Here is a 20,698-nt window from a genome sequence, read left to right as displayed (position 1 = left end):
CTTCCTTTGCTGCCTCCTTTAATATAACTGGATAGATCCCATCCACCCCAGGTGCCTTTTTTATGTTTATCCCCAACAATCTCTCCTCCACTTTCCTCTCAGTTATTACAAAATCATCCAGCTCACTGCCAATGTTTACTTTACCTACATCATTCTCCTTCCTGAATAACTCCTCATGCGTGAATGTAGATGCAAAATACTCGTTTAGATTGTTAGCCACCTGAGCAGGATCCTCAACTGTTGAACCATCAATATCCAGTGGACCAATCTGATTCATCCCTTTCCTTTTCGAGTTCAAGTATGTAAAGAACTCTTTTCTGTTTTTCTTTGCATCCTTTGCCAAGGATTTTTCATAGTCTGCCTTTGCCTGCCTAATCTCCTTTGTGACTTGGTTACAGACCAACTTATATCTATCATAGGCTTCCATGTCACCCATTAATTTGTATGTATCCCATGCATTTTTCTTCTCTGCCACATGTCTCATTAGTTCATCTGACAACCATTTAGGCCTAAACCTTGAACAATATTTCTTAGTTGGTATGTAAAGCCTGGTAGCCTCCAAGATTAGTTCCTTGAATGCTTCCCATTTTGAGTTTGCTGTTGGTAACATCATCAGTTGGTCCCACTGTATAGAATTTAAATACTGTCTCAGACCATCATAGTCGCCTTTACGAAAACAAAAACCCTTCCCTTTACCTCTGATGGTAGTTACCTCCTTGAGTAAATCCCACTTCAACACACTGTGATCACTGCCACCTAGTGGTTCATTTATCTGCAGGTTCTTAATGCATGAGGAATCACTACTGATAATCAGATCAAGAGTATTGCTCCCTCTCGTTGCCTCACGAACATGCTGATGTAGAAAACAATCATCCAATAAATCCACAAAAGCCTTGCTAGTGTGCGAGTGACCAACCCACAAATTCCAGTCAATATCTGGGAAATTAAAGTCCCCCATTATAAGACTCTCTGATTTACTGGCCCACTCTATTTCCCTGTACAATATCTTATTATACTCATCAGAGTCATTAGGCCTATAGCACACTCCTACTCTCAATTTTGATTTCCCTATGCTTATGTCACACCAAACTGACTCGACGCTGCCCTGTCCATCGATGTCGACTGGCTTCACTTCCTTGGACTTTATGTGTTTCTTAATTAATAGCATAACCCCTCCTCCCCTCCTGTCCTGTCTATCCTTTCTATACACATTGTATTCCCCAAATTCCAGTTCCGCATTACTTATATCTGTGTGACACCACGTCTCTGATATCCCAACAATATCTGCCTTTGATGTTTTGAGCAATACCTCAAATTCATCAAATTTATTTACCAAACTCCTAGCATTGGTGTACACGCAGGTATACATGCACCTGTTTCTATTCTTAGCTACCCTAACACAACCCATGTGTTTACTTGTACCGCAATGACTCCCAGCAGTCTCTGAAATATCCTGCATCCTGTTTTTCAGACTTCTGCTCATTTCAATAGAAGCAGTGCAAGAATCACTTCCACCTCTGCCACTGGCTACTGTTAATCTATTAGTCCTTGTATCCCCCCCAACTAGCAGTTTTCCGACCCACCTAACACTGCCTCGACAGCATCAGCAAAAATTCTTGCACCCTTTCTATTTAAGTGTATCCCATCCCTGTAGAAGCAATCTCTCCTGTTAACAAGTACAGTCCAGGCTGAAAAAAATTCTACCCCTTGAGCCTTGCACAATCCCTCCAGGGCCGAATTGATCGACAAGGCTCTCATCATATACTCCCTCCTATCGTGTCTGGGCAGAATTGCAGACACTTTCAAGTTCAACCCTAATTCACGGCTTTTTTTCAACAGTGACCTGTACTTGCTAAGTAATTCCGCCGGTCTCCTGCTCTTAATATCATTAGTGCCAACGTGTACAACTATATCACCTTTTGTGCCCTTAAAAGATGATATCCGTTCTACAACGTCATCAACCTTTGCCCCTGGCAGACATACCCTGGTCCTATTCCACCTATCCTTTTTACAAAGGATGTTCATTACTAACAATTCAGGTGAAATCACCTGAATATAGTATAAGTATAGGAACCATTGTCAGGAAGTGATCACACCATTGTCAGTTGGAAGATGAAGAGAGATGTTGCAGTAGTCAGAGGTAAAGGCACAGGTTTTAACTTCAGAAGAGGGGATTTGATAGGTTAAGACACTATATGGCATTTGTGAACTGTACAGATTGCCGAGGGATTGCAAATGCATCTGAATTATGGAATACTTTTAAAGAAAAAATCACAGAAGCCATGAACACATACATACCTTCAAGAAAATATTGCAGGAGGAGATGCCGAAATGGATGACTGCAGAGCTTGGCTGGTCAAAAAGAGAATAAAAAGATAGCATGGGACAGTTACAAAGCAATGAAAAGTACTGAAGCCTATAACAGGTACAGGTTGAAATGTAATAGTACCACAAATAAGGTCAGGGAGGCCAAAGTTGTGTATGAGAAAGCATTGGCTAAGAGAGCAAAGAATGGGGACAAGGAACTTTTTGTGTATGTGAATACAAGGAAGAAAAAAGCTAATCAGATTGGACCATTGTGCACTGGATGTTGTGAAGTCTTAGACAAGCCAGCTGATGTCGATGAATCGAACAGGTACTTTGCTTCTGCCTTTACTGACAAAAGATCCTTCATGCTGAAAAGAGGCTGTGTGAGTGTAGCTGGGCTATATGAAATTAGTGATCTCGTAATTACAGATGATTGTTTATTAGAAAATCTTCTCAGCATAAAGGCAAGTAAAACTTCTGGAGTTGATGGCATATACCCTGTGGTTTTGAGGGAGAGTGTGAGGGAGTGTATTGACCCATTGAGGTTAATTATGAGGACATCTTTGGCCTCAGGAGAAATTGCTTTGGATTGGAGAGTGCCAGTGTATTACCAATACATTAAAGTAGTTATAAGAGTGAAGTTGATAACTACAGAGTCTGGTTAGTCTGACTTCAGTGGTAGGAAAAATTTTAAGAGGCAGTGATTAAGAGTGCAATCTAGGGATTTGACATTTAGATATGGGATTCTGAAGGACACACAACATGGCTTTGTTAAGAGCAAATTGTTTAAATTACTTAGCAGACTATTTTCACGCAGTTTCTCATGAGCTGAATTTAGGGAATAGTTTTGATATAGTTTATTTGGATTTTAGTAAAGCATTTGATTTGGTACCTCATAAGCTTGAACTGTACAAGCTTGTGAACAGGTTGGGATCACTTGTAAAATACTAAGCCGCAGGGTAGACAGTTGTGATTAATGGATATTCTTCAGCTTGGTGTAACATCAGTAGTTGGGTCTCTCAAGGATCAGTTCTTGGACCTTGGGTTGTTTCTCATTTTCATAAATTACATCGACAAAGGGATAGAATGTGTGATGTCAAAATTTGCTGATGATGTTAAGGTTGGTAGAGTTGTTAATGATCAGTGCCAAGCAGTGCTCCTTCAAGATGATTTAACAGACTTTAAAGATGGTCAGAGAAGTGGCAGCTATGTTTTAATGCTGCTAAATGCAAGGTCTTATACTTGAGGAATAGCAACCCAACAGTGAAGGAGGAAAGGGATCTGGGAATTGCAATGTGGACAGATACGAAGTTTTCTGAACTGTGTAAACAGGCAGCTAGGAAAGCCCATGGTGTTGTATCTGTGATTTATTGAATACTATCCTGTAGCAATAGGGAGGTCATAATCTCACTGCATTTGGAATACTTTAATATGGAGACCTCACCTGAAAAAGACAGAGCTTCTTGAAAGGGTCCAAAGATGGGCAACTTGAATGGTGAGATTGGCAGATGGATGACTGTGTGAGGAAAGACTCAGATTGTGGGCTACCTGAGCCTGGCATCCAGGCACCTCAGAAATGATCTGATTGTGGTTTATAAGACCCCTAGTTATGACTCCAGAACTAGGAGTCATAAATTCAAATTACAGTCTTGAGGTTTAGATTTGATTGTAGGAAGTTTTCTTTTAGCCAGTTGATAGATGGTACAAGTGGCCTACGCCGGCAGTTGGAGCTGAGTTTTTAAATAAATTTAAAGGTCAACTGGATATTTACCTGCATTAAGGAGGGAAGCATATAATTTGTGTTTTGTTATGTACTTGTTTTTTTTTTTTTTTTTTGTGCCAGTGGAGCAAAAGTGTGTGGCTTCTTTGCACTATATGGAGAATGCTATTACCATCTCCTTGTTGCCTGACTGTTGAGCCAGCATCATCATCTCAAGATATCTGTAGGTCTCTCCCTGTGTCATGGCTTCAATCTCTTCATCAGTCTTTATCTTGTAGTTTCAAATGACTGGATTTCCTTGATGCCTGGAATGGGCCTTGCATTTGTCTGGGCTAAATTGCATCCTGATGTCAGTGCTGAACTCTTTAGTATTTCTTTGAGTTGATTCTTGATTGCAGCATAGAAATTCATGTTACCAGGTGAGAGAGGGTATACAGGTTTTTCCTCCCTTCTTTAAGTTTATATCCATACTTGCTTTTTTTGAGCATGTCATCTCCTTGGAAGATTCCTCTTCTGATGGGATTGGTCTGATTATGATGTTGTTGACCTTGATTGTGGTCTTCCATTTTGTCATGGTTGCTTTTAGAAAGTGTGTCAGTGTTGGGTTAATAATAAAAGTTGTATAATATTAGCATTAGTAGGGGCATATGATGCAAGAAAGCAAGCTAATATAGCTTGCTTTCTCATATAGCTTGCATCAGCCAAAAAAAAAAAAAAAAAAAAAAAACCACCTTCACATTTCACTGATCCATTCACTCCAAAAATTTGTCTAGTTCAGCCTTGAATTTATTTAAGCTGTCAACTTCCTCAATGACAAATGGAAGTTTGTTCCAGCAATCAAACTGCCGACTAAAGGCAACACATCTGTTTTACAACTTTCTTTGAATTTATGTCCCCTCAGATGCGGAATCTGAGCAAGAGAAGAATCCCATCAGCATTTAGCTTGCTCAGACCATTCAAGGTTTTATACACCTCAATCAGATCACCTCACTAGTCTCCTAGGTGCTTAGGAGACTAGCGAGGTGCCTAGTCCCCAACAATATACCAACATTAGTTTTCATTTGCTTAAGCCTGAATTTAAAAACAATTAAAAAGTTCCCAAATAAAAATGAGCTCATTTTCAAAACTTAAATTTTAAAGGTAGCTTATTTCTAAGATACTAAGATTCTAAGATATATTACTGTTCAGTGTTTTAGTGGGATGTTATAAATTGTATATAATTTGTTAGTTTTTCAGTGTCTGTCAAATGGAAAAAACATGCATGACCAGATTTTAACCAGAATTTAGCTTATTAGTTGATTTTTGATAGGAGAGAATATGTGGTTCTATATTTGAATAAGAGAGGAAATTAAAGAGGAGTATGGCATAAATATGGAGAATTTCTAAAGTTATATATTTTTTTAATGATGTTAAAACATCATTAAAGAAATGTTGCTGATATATGCATATTCTTAAAGATACAAATTGGTAAGCAGCAAACATGTTCTCTCTCTCTCTCTCTCTCTAATTTATTGATTTTATTACTTCAGGTATCTAATAATGATTCAAAACATGACCTTCCATTTTCCTTCCTGTGTGCCTTAGAAGAGGGCTATTTCTCAGATCTCTCTATCTTTGCTAGTAATGGGAAAAAGGTAAATGAAGCTTAACTTTCTTTTTTTTTTTTCCCTACTGGTTTTGAAAAACTTTAATTGTGATTGATCTTTCATCTTCTTAGTATTATTTATATATAGATATATATATATTTTTTCACCCTTAGGTGAAAAATTAAAAGGTTAAAAACCTTTTAATTCTCTAGTATCATGGAAGGATTTGAAAGTGGCTGTGACATAAAACACTTTCTTGATATTGAACTTGAATTTATAGGCTGAAATTTTTACATTGTGCACATGTTGAAATGTTCCATGTCTTATAAACAGAAGCCATAAATGACAAAGGAGAAGAAGAATGATGTGTGTGTGTGTGAAGTTGAATGGCTGATGTACGTGTTTGGCAGATTTAGAAGAAAGCAGTGATATTACATATAGAAGTTTTGGAAAAACATGGCCCATGATATTTTCTTGAAAATAGTTGTAAGAGGAAGAAGAGAAGAGAGCAAGACAGAATAAACATGAACTTGATAACTCTTAGGAACTCAACTGAATCATGTTACTGAGAGCATTATCATTGGTGCCCACTGTCAAGTTTACAGTGTAGATTCCATCTTTTTTTACTCAGTTTCATCCCTTCTGCATCTTGCTATCATAATATGGTCTCAGAAATCATATTTAGAGAATCAGTTTGTCATCCAATAGTGCTATTCAATGAACTAGTGTTTTTTTTTTTTTTTTTTTTTTTTTACAAAATTGGAATGAATAATTTCACACACACGCACACACCTAGTACTTCTCATTATATAAAGAAATAGATATTTTGTAGTACTAATTATGTCATTTTCAATGTAAAAGCCTACAAGAAACTATTATGAAAGAAGAAAGAATTGATTGTATGTTACCTTGTGCAATAGTCAAGCCCTTGGTTCAGGACTTAACTATTGCACAAGGAAACACAAAATAGAACAGATTTTCCCAAGTCATTCTTGATATTTTAATTATTCTTAATTGCAGTTATGAATGTGAGAGAATATTCTCTCATTTCAGGTGGGGGAAAAAAATTAAGATTAAGTTAATTAAGATCCTAAATTTAAGATCTTATCATTTGGTTGAAATGTTGGAAATGCTCTTAACAGTCAAATTTGAACAGTAGTGCAATTTTCATAAAACAAACTTTGATTCATCATTTCTGAGGTGAGCAAAATCTGCCCTATTTCTCTCTTCAAGCAGTCATAATCACATGATGTCTGACAGGTTCAGATAGAAGTTCACAGGCAGAAAAATCCTAAATATCTAATATTTGAAAGCATGCTGTACTGGTAAAGAATGCCATGGCTATTTTAACCTAAACAGTGTATGTTCTCAGTGAAATTTAATTTCTAGTGCATTGTGGACTTTTGGGGGGGGAAGAAGCTTATCGAGAGGCAAAAGTTGGCAGCTATGTAGTTATCTTTGGTTAATGTGAGTGCTTTTTTCTGGGTCACATCGGGGGGGGGTGACGTTTGACAGGTTTTGAGACTGCTTTTCCAGAGGAAAGAATCTTTTTGATAATTTATATCAAGAAGTGAGTTTGAATAGTCATAGTTAACCAAATAAGGTTAAACAAGATTAATTGAAGTGACATATTCTCTAAAAATCTCTATGTTGAAGATGTTCATAAGGGCTGTAAGTTCATTATTGTAAGAAATGAGACAGACAGGGTTAAAAGTTTTACTGAAATGTAAGTATATGAAGTCAAAGTTATATCTTGCATCCTGTTCCTTCATTACTGCATTGTAATAGCTGGCTGTCCAACACAAGAAAATTCCCCACCCCTGCATATTTTATATTAGATTTGTAGGGAACCAATTAGGGTCCAAATCCAGTGTCTGCTTCTTGTGTTAAAGCAGACACTGGATTTGGTAGCCATACATTACTCCCTACTAACAGGTAGGGAGTAATGTATGGCTACCAAAAGAACATTGACAGGCTGCCAGTAATGGTCTAAGCCAGTGGTTCGCAAACTGTGTGCCAGGGGATGTTTAAAATTTTCTAGGGAAACATAGCCTGAAATCTGTTGGGCACCGCGTGAACTACTAGCTCGAGGTAGTTCACAGTTTCAACGTTGTCCACTGTACTCGGAACAGAGACAGCATCTTGTAAATAATGTCCCTAACCCATTGGTAGATAATGTTCATATCCTTCTAGAAAATGAACAAAATTTTATTGCCCCCCAGATCTTCTCAGTGTCAGTTTTTCAAAAGAGAATTGAACTTAGGAATCAGCTTGGTTAATTAATTTGAAATCAAATTGGTGTACAAGTTGCATGATCTGTTTTAATGAACAAATTGGCCTACTATGATTTATTGGAATATCTGGATACACTTGTTGTAAATAAGGCAGAAATCAAGTAAACAATGTAAATGTAAATACCAGTACTAGAAGGGAAGACTTTCTTGGGATACTTTGGGAAAAAAAAAAAGCCGAAACACTTTAAGTTCATTATTTAAATCTTGTAACCTCCTGTTTGTTGGACTTTGGATATGTTGTTTGGTTTTTAGGAGCATTAGCAACTAAGGCCATATTGCTCCAGGATATGCGGTGGTCATTCCTTAACCTTTCCGCATCCTCCGTATTTGGTGGTGACGGGCTCGAACCCCGGTCTAATCAAGAAGCGTGTGCTACGCACTGCTGCTCCTTCCCACCTGGCTACGGAGGCGCCTAACTTTTGGATATAGTTACCATACTGATCCGAGACCACATAGCTTAATATAAAATTGAAACTACATGCTGAAAAATGCCAATTTTGGATTAGATAATATAAATTATGCCATTACAGTCTGCGACTGTTTACATCAACTTTCATTGCTGTTCACAGCAATGAAAGTTGACTGCATGGGAAATGATGAATTGTGAAATTATGTATATATAGAGGCACAGTCTCATTGTGGCTGTTCACCTCCTCCCTGACACTAGAGGTTTTGTCATCTGTCAAAAGCAAGAATTCTGTTGAGTACCTTTGACTGGGAAGATGACGAGGATCATCATGCTCTTCCGTGGCAGTTGCCTCTTGTAAGGTTGATATTTCAAGTTTAGTAACGTCATTTTGGACCAGCTAATATTAATGGGCTGTAAGAGTCTCATTGTGGCTGTTCATAGCAATCATCATTACCATTAAATTTTTGATAAAATTTTTCTGAATTTGACTGCAATATTTCTTACCTACTGCATTAGATAAATTTGACATGCATAGGTGATGACGTAATATCGCATTAACTGTTACTTTCAGCTATATAAGCACGCTCTGCAAGAGTTGCAGTCATTCCTTGCTTGTATCAGGATGGCGAGTTACATGCAGTTGATGCCACGAAGAAAGAGTGCTATTGTTGCTTTACACGAGGAAGGGCGTTCTTCTCGTCATATTGCTGATAGTGTCTTGTAATCAGATGACAGTGAGTAGATTTCTTTAAAAAACTTAAGAATACTGGTTCTGCTGATAGGAAAAGGAACTGGATGCAAATGAGTCTCTACACCAAAACAGGACCGCATTTTGAAGCGTTTATGCCTTAAAAACTGTAAAGCTTTTTCGTCTGAGCTGAAAAGAGAATGGGAAGAACATATAGGAGTGATAGCAAGTGTAGTAACAGTCAGAAGACGCCTCCTCAAAAATGGACTTGTAGCCCATCATCCTTAGAAGCCCCTCCTCACACAAAAAATGAAATGGCCTGATTAATTTGGTGTGAGGGGCATGTCAGATGGACCCCTGAGCAGTGGAAGTCAGTTATTTGTCGGATGAGAAGAAATTCAACCTGCATGGTTCTGATGGAAGACATGATTTGCCATAGACGTGAAGAATACTATTCAGACTGTATGGTGTCGACAGTGAAATTCCCTACCTGCCAAATGATATGGGGATGCATTTCGTATCATGAAGTAGGTCACCTGCAGTTTATAAGAGGTTCCGTAAATGCCAATGGATACCTGGCAGTATTGGAAGGCAAATTGCTGCCAACTACTAGAGACCATTTTAACCTGCCAAGTAACTGCATCTTTCAGGATGATTCTGCTCCTTGTCATCGGGTGAAAAGTGTAAGTAGGCTCTTCAGTAGTTATTTTAGCTTCATTTCTGCATTAGAGGTTTGGCAGTAATGTGTTTACATTTGTTACAGGAAAAAATGGTTGGAAGAATGGTCTATCACAACTTTTAGCTGGTCAGGAAAAAGCATGGATCTGAATCCTATCGAGAACTGTTGGCATAGTGAAATCTGCAGTTGCCAGAAAGAAACTAAAGACCCTTTGTGAACTTCAGGAAGCCATAATGTGTTTGGAACCATGAACTATCAGTTGGTTATCTTCAGAAATTGATTTTGTCAGTGCCTCGATGGTGTGCTGTTGTCATTATGGCCAGAGGCAGTTCAACTAAATATTAGTTTGTGCCTGGTGAATTTCATTTTGTTTTCCATTTAAAATGATAAACTGAAGCAAATTGTGAGGGCATCTGATAACATTTCAGCCATAATAGTAATAGTCTTGGTTACCAAAACTTTATAAAGGTTGCAAATGCTCATTTTGGAATATTTTGAGAGCACCTGTCAAATATTACTTAGCTTTGCCTTAACTATTAATAAATATCTTTTATTTATATTTCTATTTGTGATGCTAGTCATTAATGTAACATACCATCTCGAAAAATGGTTAGAAATGTGAAATTCCTAGGTGATGCACTTTCTTTGAACACTTGTGTGTGTGTGTGTGTGTAGGGAAGACTGCTGAACAAATTGGAACGGTATGATATTAAGGGTAATTTGCTACAATGGATAAAGGGATGGTTGGGTGAGAGATGACAGAGAGTTGTAATCAATGGACAATGTTCTTCGTGGACAAATATTATTATTGGAGTTCCACAGGGTTCGGTGCTGTGCCCATTGTTGTTTTGTGTATTCATCAGTGATATTGATGAATGTATATCAGGATTAATGTCCAAGTTTGCAGGTAATACAAGGTTGGCAGGATTGTTAACGACAGCAAAGACAGTATGCTAATCCAACTGGATCTATGTAAGTTGGGCAAATGGGCTGGGAAGTAGCAAATGAAGTTTAACATTGACAAATGCAAAGTACTGCTTTTGGGTAGCAATAATCCAAGAGAAATGTACCAACTGTGTGGTACTACACTCAGGGAAGTGGAAAGTGAAAGAGACCTGGGGGTAATTGTATAATGTAAAGTGTGTTAGTTGTCTGACGGCTCCAGGTGGTTCCTCCATCTCTGAGTTGTATTCTTTGTGAGTGACACAGAACTCTGTTGAGGCTTTAAAAGAGAGATTTAAAAAGTGTGTGGGGAGTGGTCTGTTGTGTAGCGTTATGTTCTGTTGTTTCTCCGACCATTTAGCTATTGGGACCAATCATTGTCCACACTTTGCCATGAGGAGGCAGGTCAGGCACCCAGTAGATTATTAAAGTGCTCTGGCAGGCTCCACCATATAATTTCCAAAGATTTAAGTGGAAAGCCTAAAAAAAGGGTAGGGGGGGGTTACAAGAAAATGGTAGAATTTAGACGTTTATTAGAATTTGGCGGCATTCTTAACGGGTATACTCGGTTTAGCGAGAGAAGGGGAGACTGAAGACGGGGGAAAACAGATAGAAGAATAGGGACAATAGAGTAGGCATCCCCAAAGAGGTCAGTGGAGGCGAGCCCCACCAGGCAAAGTATAAGGAGGCAAGGAGAGGAGACAGAGACCTGTCTCCTCTCCTCCCTACCCTGCCTGGGAATGGGGTTTTAAAGAGAACCAGGTTAGAGTACCCAGTTCAGATCGCCATTGCCATGTTGGCAGCAAAGCCACAGAATGTCCTCGTCGGTGTCACGTCCAAGCAGTGTCAAATCCGGTAGGAAGGTCAAGCTGCCCATTCCGCTCCGGGGGTGGGATATATTAGTTCGCAATGGTTAACCCACTAGGTGAAGGGGTGAGAATGACACCCATTTACTTTGGGGCAATTGTACAGTCAAATATGAAGTTCACTGAGCAGTGCAGACGGGCTACCAGGGCAGGTCATGGAGTTCTTGTCAATGATATATAGGAATTTTGCTAGCAGGGTCAGGGAGGTGATTATCCCGTTTTACAAGGCAATGGTCAGGCCACACCTAGAGTACCGTGTACAGGTCTGGAGGCCTCATTTTAGGAAGGATCAGGAGTTGCTAGAACAAGTACCAAGAAGGGCAACAAGATTGGTGAGGGTGACAAAGGGATGTTCTTACCAAGAAAGGCTTAAGTTCCACAAATTGCAGTGCCTGGAGTGTAGGCACCTGTGAGGTGATCTGATTGAGGTGTATAAGGCCTTGAATGGGTTGAGCAAGCTGAATGTTGATGGGATTTTTCATCTTGCTCAGATTAAGAACCGGAGAGGGCATAGATTTAAATTGAGAAAAGACAGTTGAAGAATAGATGTGACGAAGTTTGCCTTTGGCCAGTGGGGTGTTGATTGGTGGAACAGACTTCAATCTTTTGTTGTGGAAGTTGATAACCTAAACGAATTTAAGGCTGAGCTGGACAGGCATTTGGAAGAATGGAGCAGTGAAATGGGAAGGTTTTTTTTTTTTTTTTTTTTTTTTTGCTGATGCTTCATAAGCTTGCTTTCTTGCATCGTATGCCTCTACTAATGCATAATGCTAATGCTATATGCATATGTTATATATAGGGATCTGGAAACTTTTTTGATTTTTGAAAGGGTCCATAGATCTCAGTAGTTTGGGAACCACTGTTCTAGATCAACCAGCGTTTTTGCTATCCATTCAAATTGATATATATATATATATATATATATATAATTATTATATAGTGATAGTATAATATGTACTGAATATGAATATGTATTATAAACATAGGCAAAACAGTATACAGTGTTCCATATGGCCAAAAGAACTTGTCAAGACTAAGACTGCCTGTGTTGTTCTACATTGACATACCCTGGAAATAAACATATCATTAGCAATAATATGATATAAATACATAATATAGAATATAATAATGATTATGTAGCTAATTATAGATATATAGATACATATATGTCTATATGTAGATATACAAAGGGTACTAGGAAAGTTTTGCAATATGACTCAACAATGAATCACAGAAAGCTGCTTGTTGCTGCATGTTGAGACATGTTCATACGTGCATAGTAGCCGCCGCGCCAAGTCGATGGGCTCAGTTATTCATTAGTAGTGAGAGTGTAAAGTGCTTGCGATGGCATCGTGGTCACGAAATGAGATAAGGACAGTTTTGCGGTATAATTTCGTGCATGGTTTAACCATAGACCAGTGCTTAGAAGAAATGACTCTTGCACTAGATGATAATTGTCCACATCGTACAACGATATTCAGGTGGTATAGAGAATTCCAAAGGGGAAATTTCACTCTGGAGGATTCGGAGAGGCCGGGAAGGCCACAAACGTCAGTTACGGAGGAAAACGTTACTGCTGTGAGGAAAATGCTTGACGAAAACAGGCGAGTGACCTACCAACAGATAGAGGATACTTTGGACCTAAATGCACCAGCAATTATTTCGATTCTGCAAGATCATTTGCACGTGAAGAAACTTTGTTCTCTCTGGGTGCCGCATCAACTGACTGAAGAGCAGATGACACGACGTGTGACTTGGTGCCGGGAGATGTTAAAAAAGTTTGATAAGGGACAATCTCGGTATGTGAACAACATCGTGACAGGTGACGAGACTTGGCTGTACTATTACGATCTGCCGACCAAGGCTCAAAACAAAGTTTGGGTCTTTGATGATGACGACACATCCGTAATTGTCAGAAAATCCCGATCTGTAAAGAAGAAAATGATAGCTGTATTTTTCAAATCGAGTGGAATTGTGGAACATGTCGTTTTGGACACGCAGAAGACAGTCACAGCTAAGTGGTATACTGAACAATGCCTGCCTAAAGTCATTGGATCTATGAAGAACCTGCGGCCAAAGTCAAGAATGGACACCTGGTACCTCCATCACGAAAATGCTCCAGCTCACCGCGCCAAAGTCTGCACCGAATATTTGACCACGACAGGACTGAAACTTCTCGAGCACCCTCCCTACAGGCCAGACCTTGCTCCCTGCGACTTTGCACTGTTCCCGCATGTGAAAATGAAGCTAAAAGGGAGGCGGTTTTCCAGTGAGGAGGACCTTCTACGGGCTTGGGACAACGAGTGTGCTTTACTCCCTAGTGAAACTTGGCAGAACTGGTTTATAGATTGGTTTCGGAGGATGGAGAGGTGTATTGAATGTAGAGGAAATTACTTTGAAAAAATTAAATAAACAAAGCTGTATTGCAAAACTTTCCTAGTACCCTTTGTATAGAGACCAGAGCAGCAAAGCAAAAGGCTCAAGCTAATGGAAGTGCTGTGGCTCAGAGCAGAACTGAGGGGGGCAGTTGTCCTCTGACTCACAGCCTTATAAAATGCACTGTTTGCTTGATGTTTGCAGAGCAATCGGGTACGGGACATGATACTGCCAAGGGGGATGTCTTTGTATGTGCGCGATGCAAGGAGTGTATCGATATCAGGCAACAACTCGACGTTCTTGTGGGCCTATATGAGAGCTTGAAGGACAGGGTGGATGCCCTCGAAGAAACTAAATTGAGGGGCCCATCAAGCTCTCAGCTGCCCACATCAACGCCAGAGCTTGCACTTGGGCATCACGTGCCACAGAGACAACCACCAAGGCAGAATGCGCTGGTCCCGAAGGAACTAGTAGTTGTTGGTGACTCTATTGTCAGGGAAACGGGGAACATGCTTTGTAAAAAAGATAGGTGGAACAGGACCAGGGTATGTCTGCCAGGGGCAAAGGTTGATGACGTTGTAGAGCGAATATCATCTTTTAAGGACACAAAAGGTGATATAGTTGTACACGTTGGCACTAATAATATTAAGAGTAGGAGACCGGCAGAATTACTTAACAAGTACAGGTCACTGTTGAACAAAAGCCGAGAATTAGAGTTGAATTTGAAAGTGTCTGCAATTCTGCCCAGACACGATAGGAGGGAGTATATGATGAGAGCCTTGTCTATCAATTCGGCCCTGGAAAGATTGTGCAAGGCTCAAGGGGTAGAATTTTTTTCAGCCTGGACTATACTTGTTAACAGGAGAGATTGCTTCTACAGGGATGGGATACATTTAAATAGAAAGGGTGCAAGAATATTTGCTGATGCTATCGAGGCAGTGTTAGGTGGGTCAGAAAACTGCTAGCTTGGGAGACAAAGACCAATAGATTGACAGTAGCCACTGGCAGAGGAGAAAGTGATTCTTGCACTGCTTCTATTGGAATGAGCAGAAGCCTGAAAAACAAGATGCGTGGTATTTCAGAGACTGCTGGGAGCCATTGCGGTACAAGTAAACACATGGATTGTGTTAGGGCTGCTAAGAATAGAAACAGATGCAGGTATACTTGCGAGTACACCAATGCTAGGAGTTTAGTAAATAAATTTGATGAATTTGAGGTATTGCTCAAAACATCAAAGGCAGATATTGTTGGGATATCAGAGACGTGGTGTCACACAGATATAAGGGATGCAGAACTGCAATTTGGGGAGTACAACGTCTACAGAAAGGACAGACAGGATAGGAAGGGGGGAGGAGTTATGCTATTAGTTAAGAAACACATAAAAACCAAGGAAGTGAAGCCAGTCGACATCGCTGGACAGTGCAGTGCTGAGTCAGTTTGGTGTGACATAAGCATTGGGCGATCAAAATTGAGAGTAGGAGTGTGCTATAGGCCTAATGACTCTGATGAGTATAATAAGGAACTGTACAGGGAAATAGAGTGGGCCAGTAAATCAGAGAGTCTTATAATGGGAGATTTTAATTTCCCAGATATTGACTGGAATTTGGGGACTGGTCACTCACACACTAGCAGGGCTTTTGTGGATTTATTGGATGATTGTTTTCTACATCAGCATGTTCGGGAGGCAACTACAGGGAGTAATACTCTTGATTTGATTATCAGTAGTGATTCTTCATGCATTAAGAATCTGCAGATAAATGAACCACTAGGTGGCAGTGATCACAGTGTGCTGAAGTGGGATTTACTCAAAGAGGTAACTACCATTAGGGGTAAAGGGAAGGGTTATTGCTTCCGTAAAGGTGACTACGATGGACTGAGACAGTATTTAAATTCTATACAGTGGGATCAACTGATGATGTTACCAACAGCAAATTCAAAATGGGAAGCATTCAAAGAACTTATCTTGGAAGCTACTAGGCTTTACATACCAACTAAGAAATACTGTTCAAGGTTTAGGCCAAAATGGATGTCAGATGAACTAATGAGGCATATGGCAGAGAAGAAAAATGCATGGGATACTTACAAATTAACACATGACACAGAAGCCTATGATAGATACAAGTTGATATGCAACCAAGTTACAAAGGAGGTTAGGCAGGCGAAGGCAGATTACGAGAAATCCTTGGCAAGGGATGCAAAGAAAAACAGCAAAGAGTTCTTTACTTATGTAAACTCTAGAAGGAAGGGGATGAATCAGATTGGTCCACTTGATATTGATGGGTCAACTGTTGATGATCCTGCTCAGGTAGCTAACAAACTAAATGAATATTTTGCATCGACATTCACACATGAGGAGTTATTCAGCAAGGGGAATGCCAGAGGTGTATTCAACTCTAGCAGTAAGCTACAGAATCTTGAAATAACTGGGAGTAAAGTGGAGGAGAAACTGTTGAAGATAAACACAAGAAAGGCACCCGGGGTGGATGGGATATATCCAGTTATATTAAAGGAAGCAGCAAAGGAAGTAAGCAAACCATTAGCCATAATTATGAGAGCTTCCTTGGACTCAGGGGAGGTACCCATAGACTGGAAATGTGCAAATGTGACCCCAATTCACAAAGGAGGATCAAAGGCTGACACAAGTAATTATAGATCTGTGAGCTTAACTTCTGTTCCAGGAAAATTAATGGAGGCACTGGTTAAAGAAGCACTGCAGGATCATTTAGACAAGACTTCAGTTATAGCTCAGACACAGCTTGGTTTTGTTAAGGGGAAGTCTTGCCTGACCAACTTGATTGCATACTATGATGCAGTCACAAAAGAACTGGATGCAGGGAATAACTTTGATATTATATACTTCGATCTTAGAAAGGCTTTTGATACTGTTGCACATGGAAGACTGCTACACAAATTGGAGCAGTGTGACATTGGAGGCAAATTGCTGCTATGGATAAAGGGGTGGTTGAGGGGGAGAAGACAGAGAGTGGTAATCAATGGACACTGCTCATCGTGGACTAATGTTATTAGTGGATTCCCTCAGGGTTCAGTGTTGGGTCCATTATTGTTTTCTGTATTTATAAATGATATTGATGATGGTATATCAAGCTTAATGTCCAAGTTTGCAGACGATACAAAGGTTGGCAAGGTTGTGAAGGACACTACTGACACTATGCTGCTGCAACAGGATCTGGAAAGGTTGAGCAGATGGGCTGAGAGGTAGCAAATGAAGTTTAACATTGACAAATGTAAAGTACTACACATGGGAAACAGCAACCCCAGAGCAACGTATCAACTCTGTGGTACTACACTGACAGTGGTAGAGAATGAAAGGGCCTTGGGGGTGGTTGTGCAGGCAGATATGAAGTTCTCTGAGCAGTGCAGAGGGGCTGCAAGAGTAGCTCATGGTGTATTGTCAATGATATACAGGAATTTTTCCAGCAGGGATAAGGAGGTGATTATTCCATTGTATAAGGCAATGGTCAGGCCACATCTAGAGTACTGTATACAGGTCTGGAGGCCTAATTTCAAGAAGGATGTAGAGTTGCTGGAACGAGTACAGAGAAGGGCAACAAGATTAGTGAATGGAACAAAGGGGTGCTCTTACGAAGAAAGGCTTAAGTTTTGCAAATTACAGTGTCTGGAGACTAGGCACCAGCGAGGTGATCTGATAGAGGTGTATAAAGCCTTGAATGGTTTAAGCATGCTCAATGCTGATGGGATTCTTCCTCTAGCTCAGAAAAATCACCTGAGAGGGCATAAATTCAAATTGAGGAAAGACAGATGTAGGATAGACGTGCGGAAATTTGCCTTTAGCCAGCGGGTGGTTGGTTGGTGGAACAGACTTCCATCCCTTGTGGTGGAGGTTGATAGCCTAAATACGTTTAAGGCTCAGCTGGACAGGTATTTTGAATGAACAGAGGGGTGAAGTGGAAGTGGGTTTTTTTTTTTTTTTTTTTGGCTGATGCTGCATAAGTTTGCTTTCTTGCATCAAATGCCTCTGCTAATGCTAATACATTGAATGGAACTTTTTCAAGTGCTAACCCCATTCAATATATCCCACCAATAATTAGCAAGGCTATCTGTTTCTGATTGCTGTCTTCACTTGTTTAACTAAGTCTAATTAATAATCATAAAGGCGATTTTTGCTAAACTTTAAATTTAAATTTAACAGCAAATAGGCAAGATAACAGCTAGCCCAACAGATAGCTTAGAAATGAATATACATAATATTATACAGAAAATAGAGGGCCAACCATAATTTTCATTTCGGTTGTGGTGATATTATTTGATTTATATATGTGCAAAATAAAGTTTCTGCTGATATAAGGAGAAAGTAATAGTACCTCAGTGTAGTAATAGTACCTCAATAGTATCCCAGTATAGTAATAGTACCTCAAATTGAGGTATTATTACTGTACTTATCCTTACTTCCTTTCTCCTAATGTCAGCAGCTTTCTTTTGCTCATATATAAATCAAATAATGTCACTACAACTAAATGAAAAGTATGGTTGTTGGCATTCTATTTTCTGTATAATATTCTATATATTCGTTTTGGCGCCTTCATAGCCAGGTGGGTAGGAGCAGCAGTGTGTAGCACACACTTCTTAATTAGACCGGGGTTCGAGCTTGTGACCACCAAATATGGAGGATGCGGAAAGGTCAGGGAATGACCATCGCATATCCCTGGAGCAACATGGCGTTAGTTTCTAATGCTCCTAAAAAAAAAAAACAAATAACAATATATATTTGTTTCTAAGCTATGTGTCGGGCTAGCTGTTATCTTGCCTGTTTGCTGTTAAATTTAAAGTTAAACAGGCAGATAACAATCAGAAATAGATAGCCTTGCTAATTATTGGTGGGGTATATTGAATGGGGTTAGCCCTTGAAAAAGTTCCTTTCAATTTATCTATATATTTATAATTAGCTACATAATTATTATTGTATTCTATGTTATTTATATCTATTATATATTGTTGTTAATTATATGTTTATTTCTAGGGTATGGCAATGTAGACCAAAATAGGCAATCTTAGTCTTTATAAGTTCTTTTGGCCATATGGCACACTGTATGGTGATTATTCTGAGCAAAGAGGAAGTATCCCATCAGCATTGAGCATGCTCAAACCATTCAAGGCTTTATACACCTCTATCAGATCACCTCGCCGGTGCCTAGTCTCCAGACAATGTAATTTGCAAAACTTAAGCCTTTCTTCGTAAGAGCAACCCTTTGTTCCATTCACTAATCTTGTTGCCCTTCTCTGTACTTGTTCCAGCAGCTCTACATCCTTCTTGAAATAAGGCCTCCAGACCTGTATACAGTACTCAAGGTGTGGCCTGACCATTGCCTTATACAAGGGAATAATCACCTCCTTATCCCTGCTAGAAAAATTCCTGTATATCATTGCCAAGACACCATGAGCTACTCTTGCAGCCCATCTGCATTGCTCAGAGAACTTCATATCTGCCTGCACAATTACACCCAGGTCCTTTTCATTCTCTACCACTGTTAGTGTAGTACCACATTGATACGTTGCTCTGGGGTTGCTGTTTCCCATATGTAGTACTTTACATTTGTCAATGTTAAACTTCATTTGCCACCGCTCAGCCCATCTACTCAACCTTTCCAGATCCTGTTGCATCAGCAGCATAGCGTCAGTAGTGTCCTTAACAACCCTACCAACCTTTGTATCGTCTGCAGACTTGGACATTAAGCTTGATATACCATCATCAATATTATTTATAAATACAGAAAACAATAATGGACCCAACACTAAACCCTGAGGGACTCCACTAATAACATTAGTCCATGATGAGCAGTGTCCATTAATTACCACTCTCTGTCTTCTCCCACAGAAGCCTATAATAGATATAAGTTGATCTGTAACTTGGTTACAGATCAACTTATATCTATCATAGGCTTCTGTGTCACGTGTTAATTTGTATATATCCCATGGATTTTTCTTCTCTGCCATATGTCTCATTAGTTGATCTGACATCCATTTAGACCTAAACCTTGAACAGTATTTCTTAGTTGGTATGTAAAGCCTAGTAGTTTCCAAGGTAAGTTCTTTGAATGCTTCCCATTTTGAATCTGCTGTTGGTAACATCATCAGTTGGTCCCACTGTATAGAATTTAAATACTGTCTCAGACCATCATAGTCGCCTTTACGAAAGCAATAACACTTCTCTTTACCCCTGATGGTAGTTACCTCTTTGATGAAATCCCATTTCAGCACGCTGTGATCACTGCCACCTAGTGGTTCCTTTATCTGCTGATTCGTTGTGCATGAAGAATCACTGCTGATAATCAAATCAAGAGTATTACTCCCTCTAGTTGCCTCCCGAAAATGATGTAGAAAACAATCATCCAATAAATCCACAAAAGCCTTGCTAGTGTGTGATTGACCAAACCACAAATTCCAATCAAATTAAAATCCAACATTATAAGACTGTCTGATTTACTGGCCCACTTTATTTCCCTGTGCAATTTCTTATTTTACTCATCAGTGTCATTAGGCCTATAGCACACGCCTACTCTCAATTTTGATCTCCCAATGTTTATGTCCCCCAAAATTGACTTGACACTACACTGTCCAGCGATGTCGACTGGCTTCACTTCCTTGGATTTTGTGTTTCTTAACTAATAGCATAGCCCCTCCTCCCTTCCTATCCTGTTTATCCTTTCTGTAGACGTTGTACTCCCCAAATTCCAGTTCTGCATTCCTTATATCTGTATGACACCATATCTCTGATATCACAACAATATCTGCCTTTGATGCTTTGAGCATTGGTGTGCACACAAGTATACATGCACCTGTTCCTATTCTTAG

The 20,698-nt window shown here is 39.5% G+C and overlaps 1 protein-coding gene across 1 annotated transcript in view; it reads left to right on the top strand.

Annotated features, from left to right (window-relative positions):
• Positions 1-20,698, top strand: part of LOC150083109 (uncharacterized) — a 773,496-nt gene that overhangs the window by 176,231 nt on the left and 576,567 nt on the right. The window contains exon 5 of the mRNA XM_090378391.1: positions 5,557-5,661. Within this exon, the coding sequence (XP_090234517.1) occupies positions 5,557-5,661 (105 nt within the window). The remainder of the gene's footprint in view (positions 1-5,556; positions 5,662-20,698) is intronic.

This window comes from Mastigoproctus giganteus, chromosome 7 (genome assembly GCF_048544385.1).
Source record: "Mastigoproctus giganteus isolate SK-2022 chromosome 7, ASM4854438v1, whole genome shotgun sequence".
Classification (NCBI taxonomy): Eukaryota; Metazoa; Arthropoda; class Arachnida; order Uropygi; family Thelyphonidae; genus Mastigoproctus; species Mastigoproctus giganteus.
Note: the sequence above shows the minus strand (reverse complement) of the source record. Positions and strands in the feature narration are given on the sequence as shown.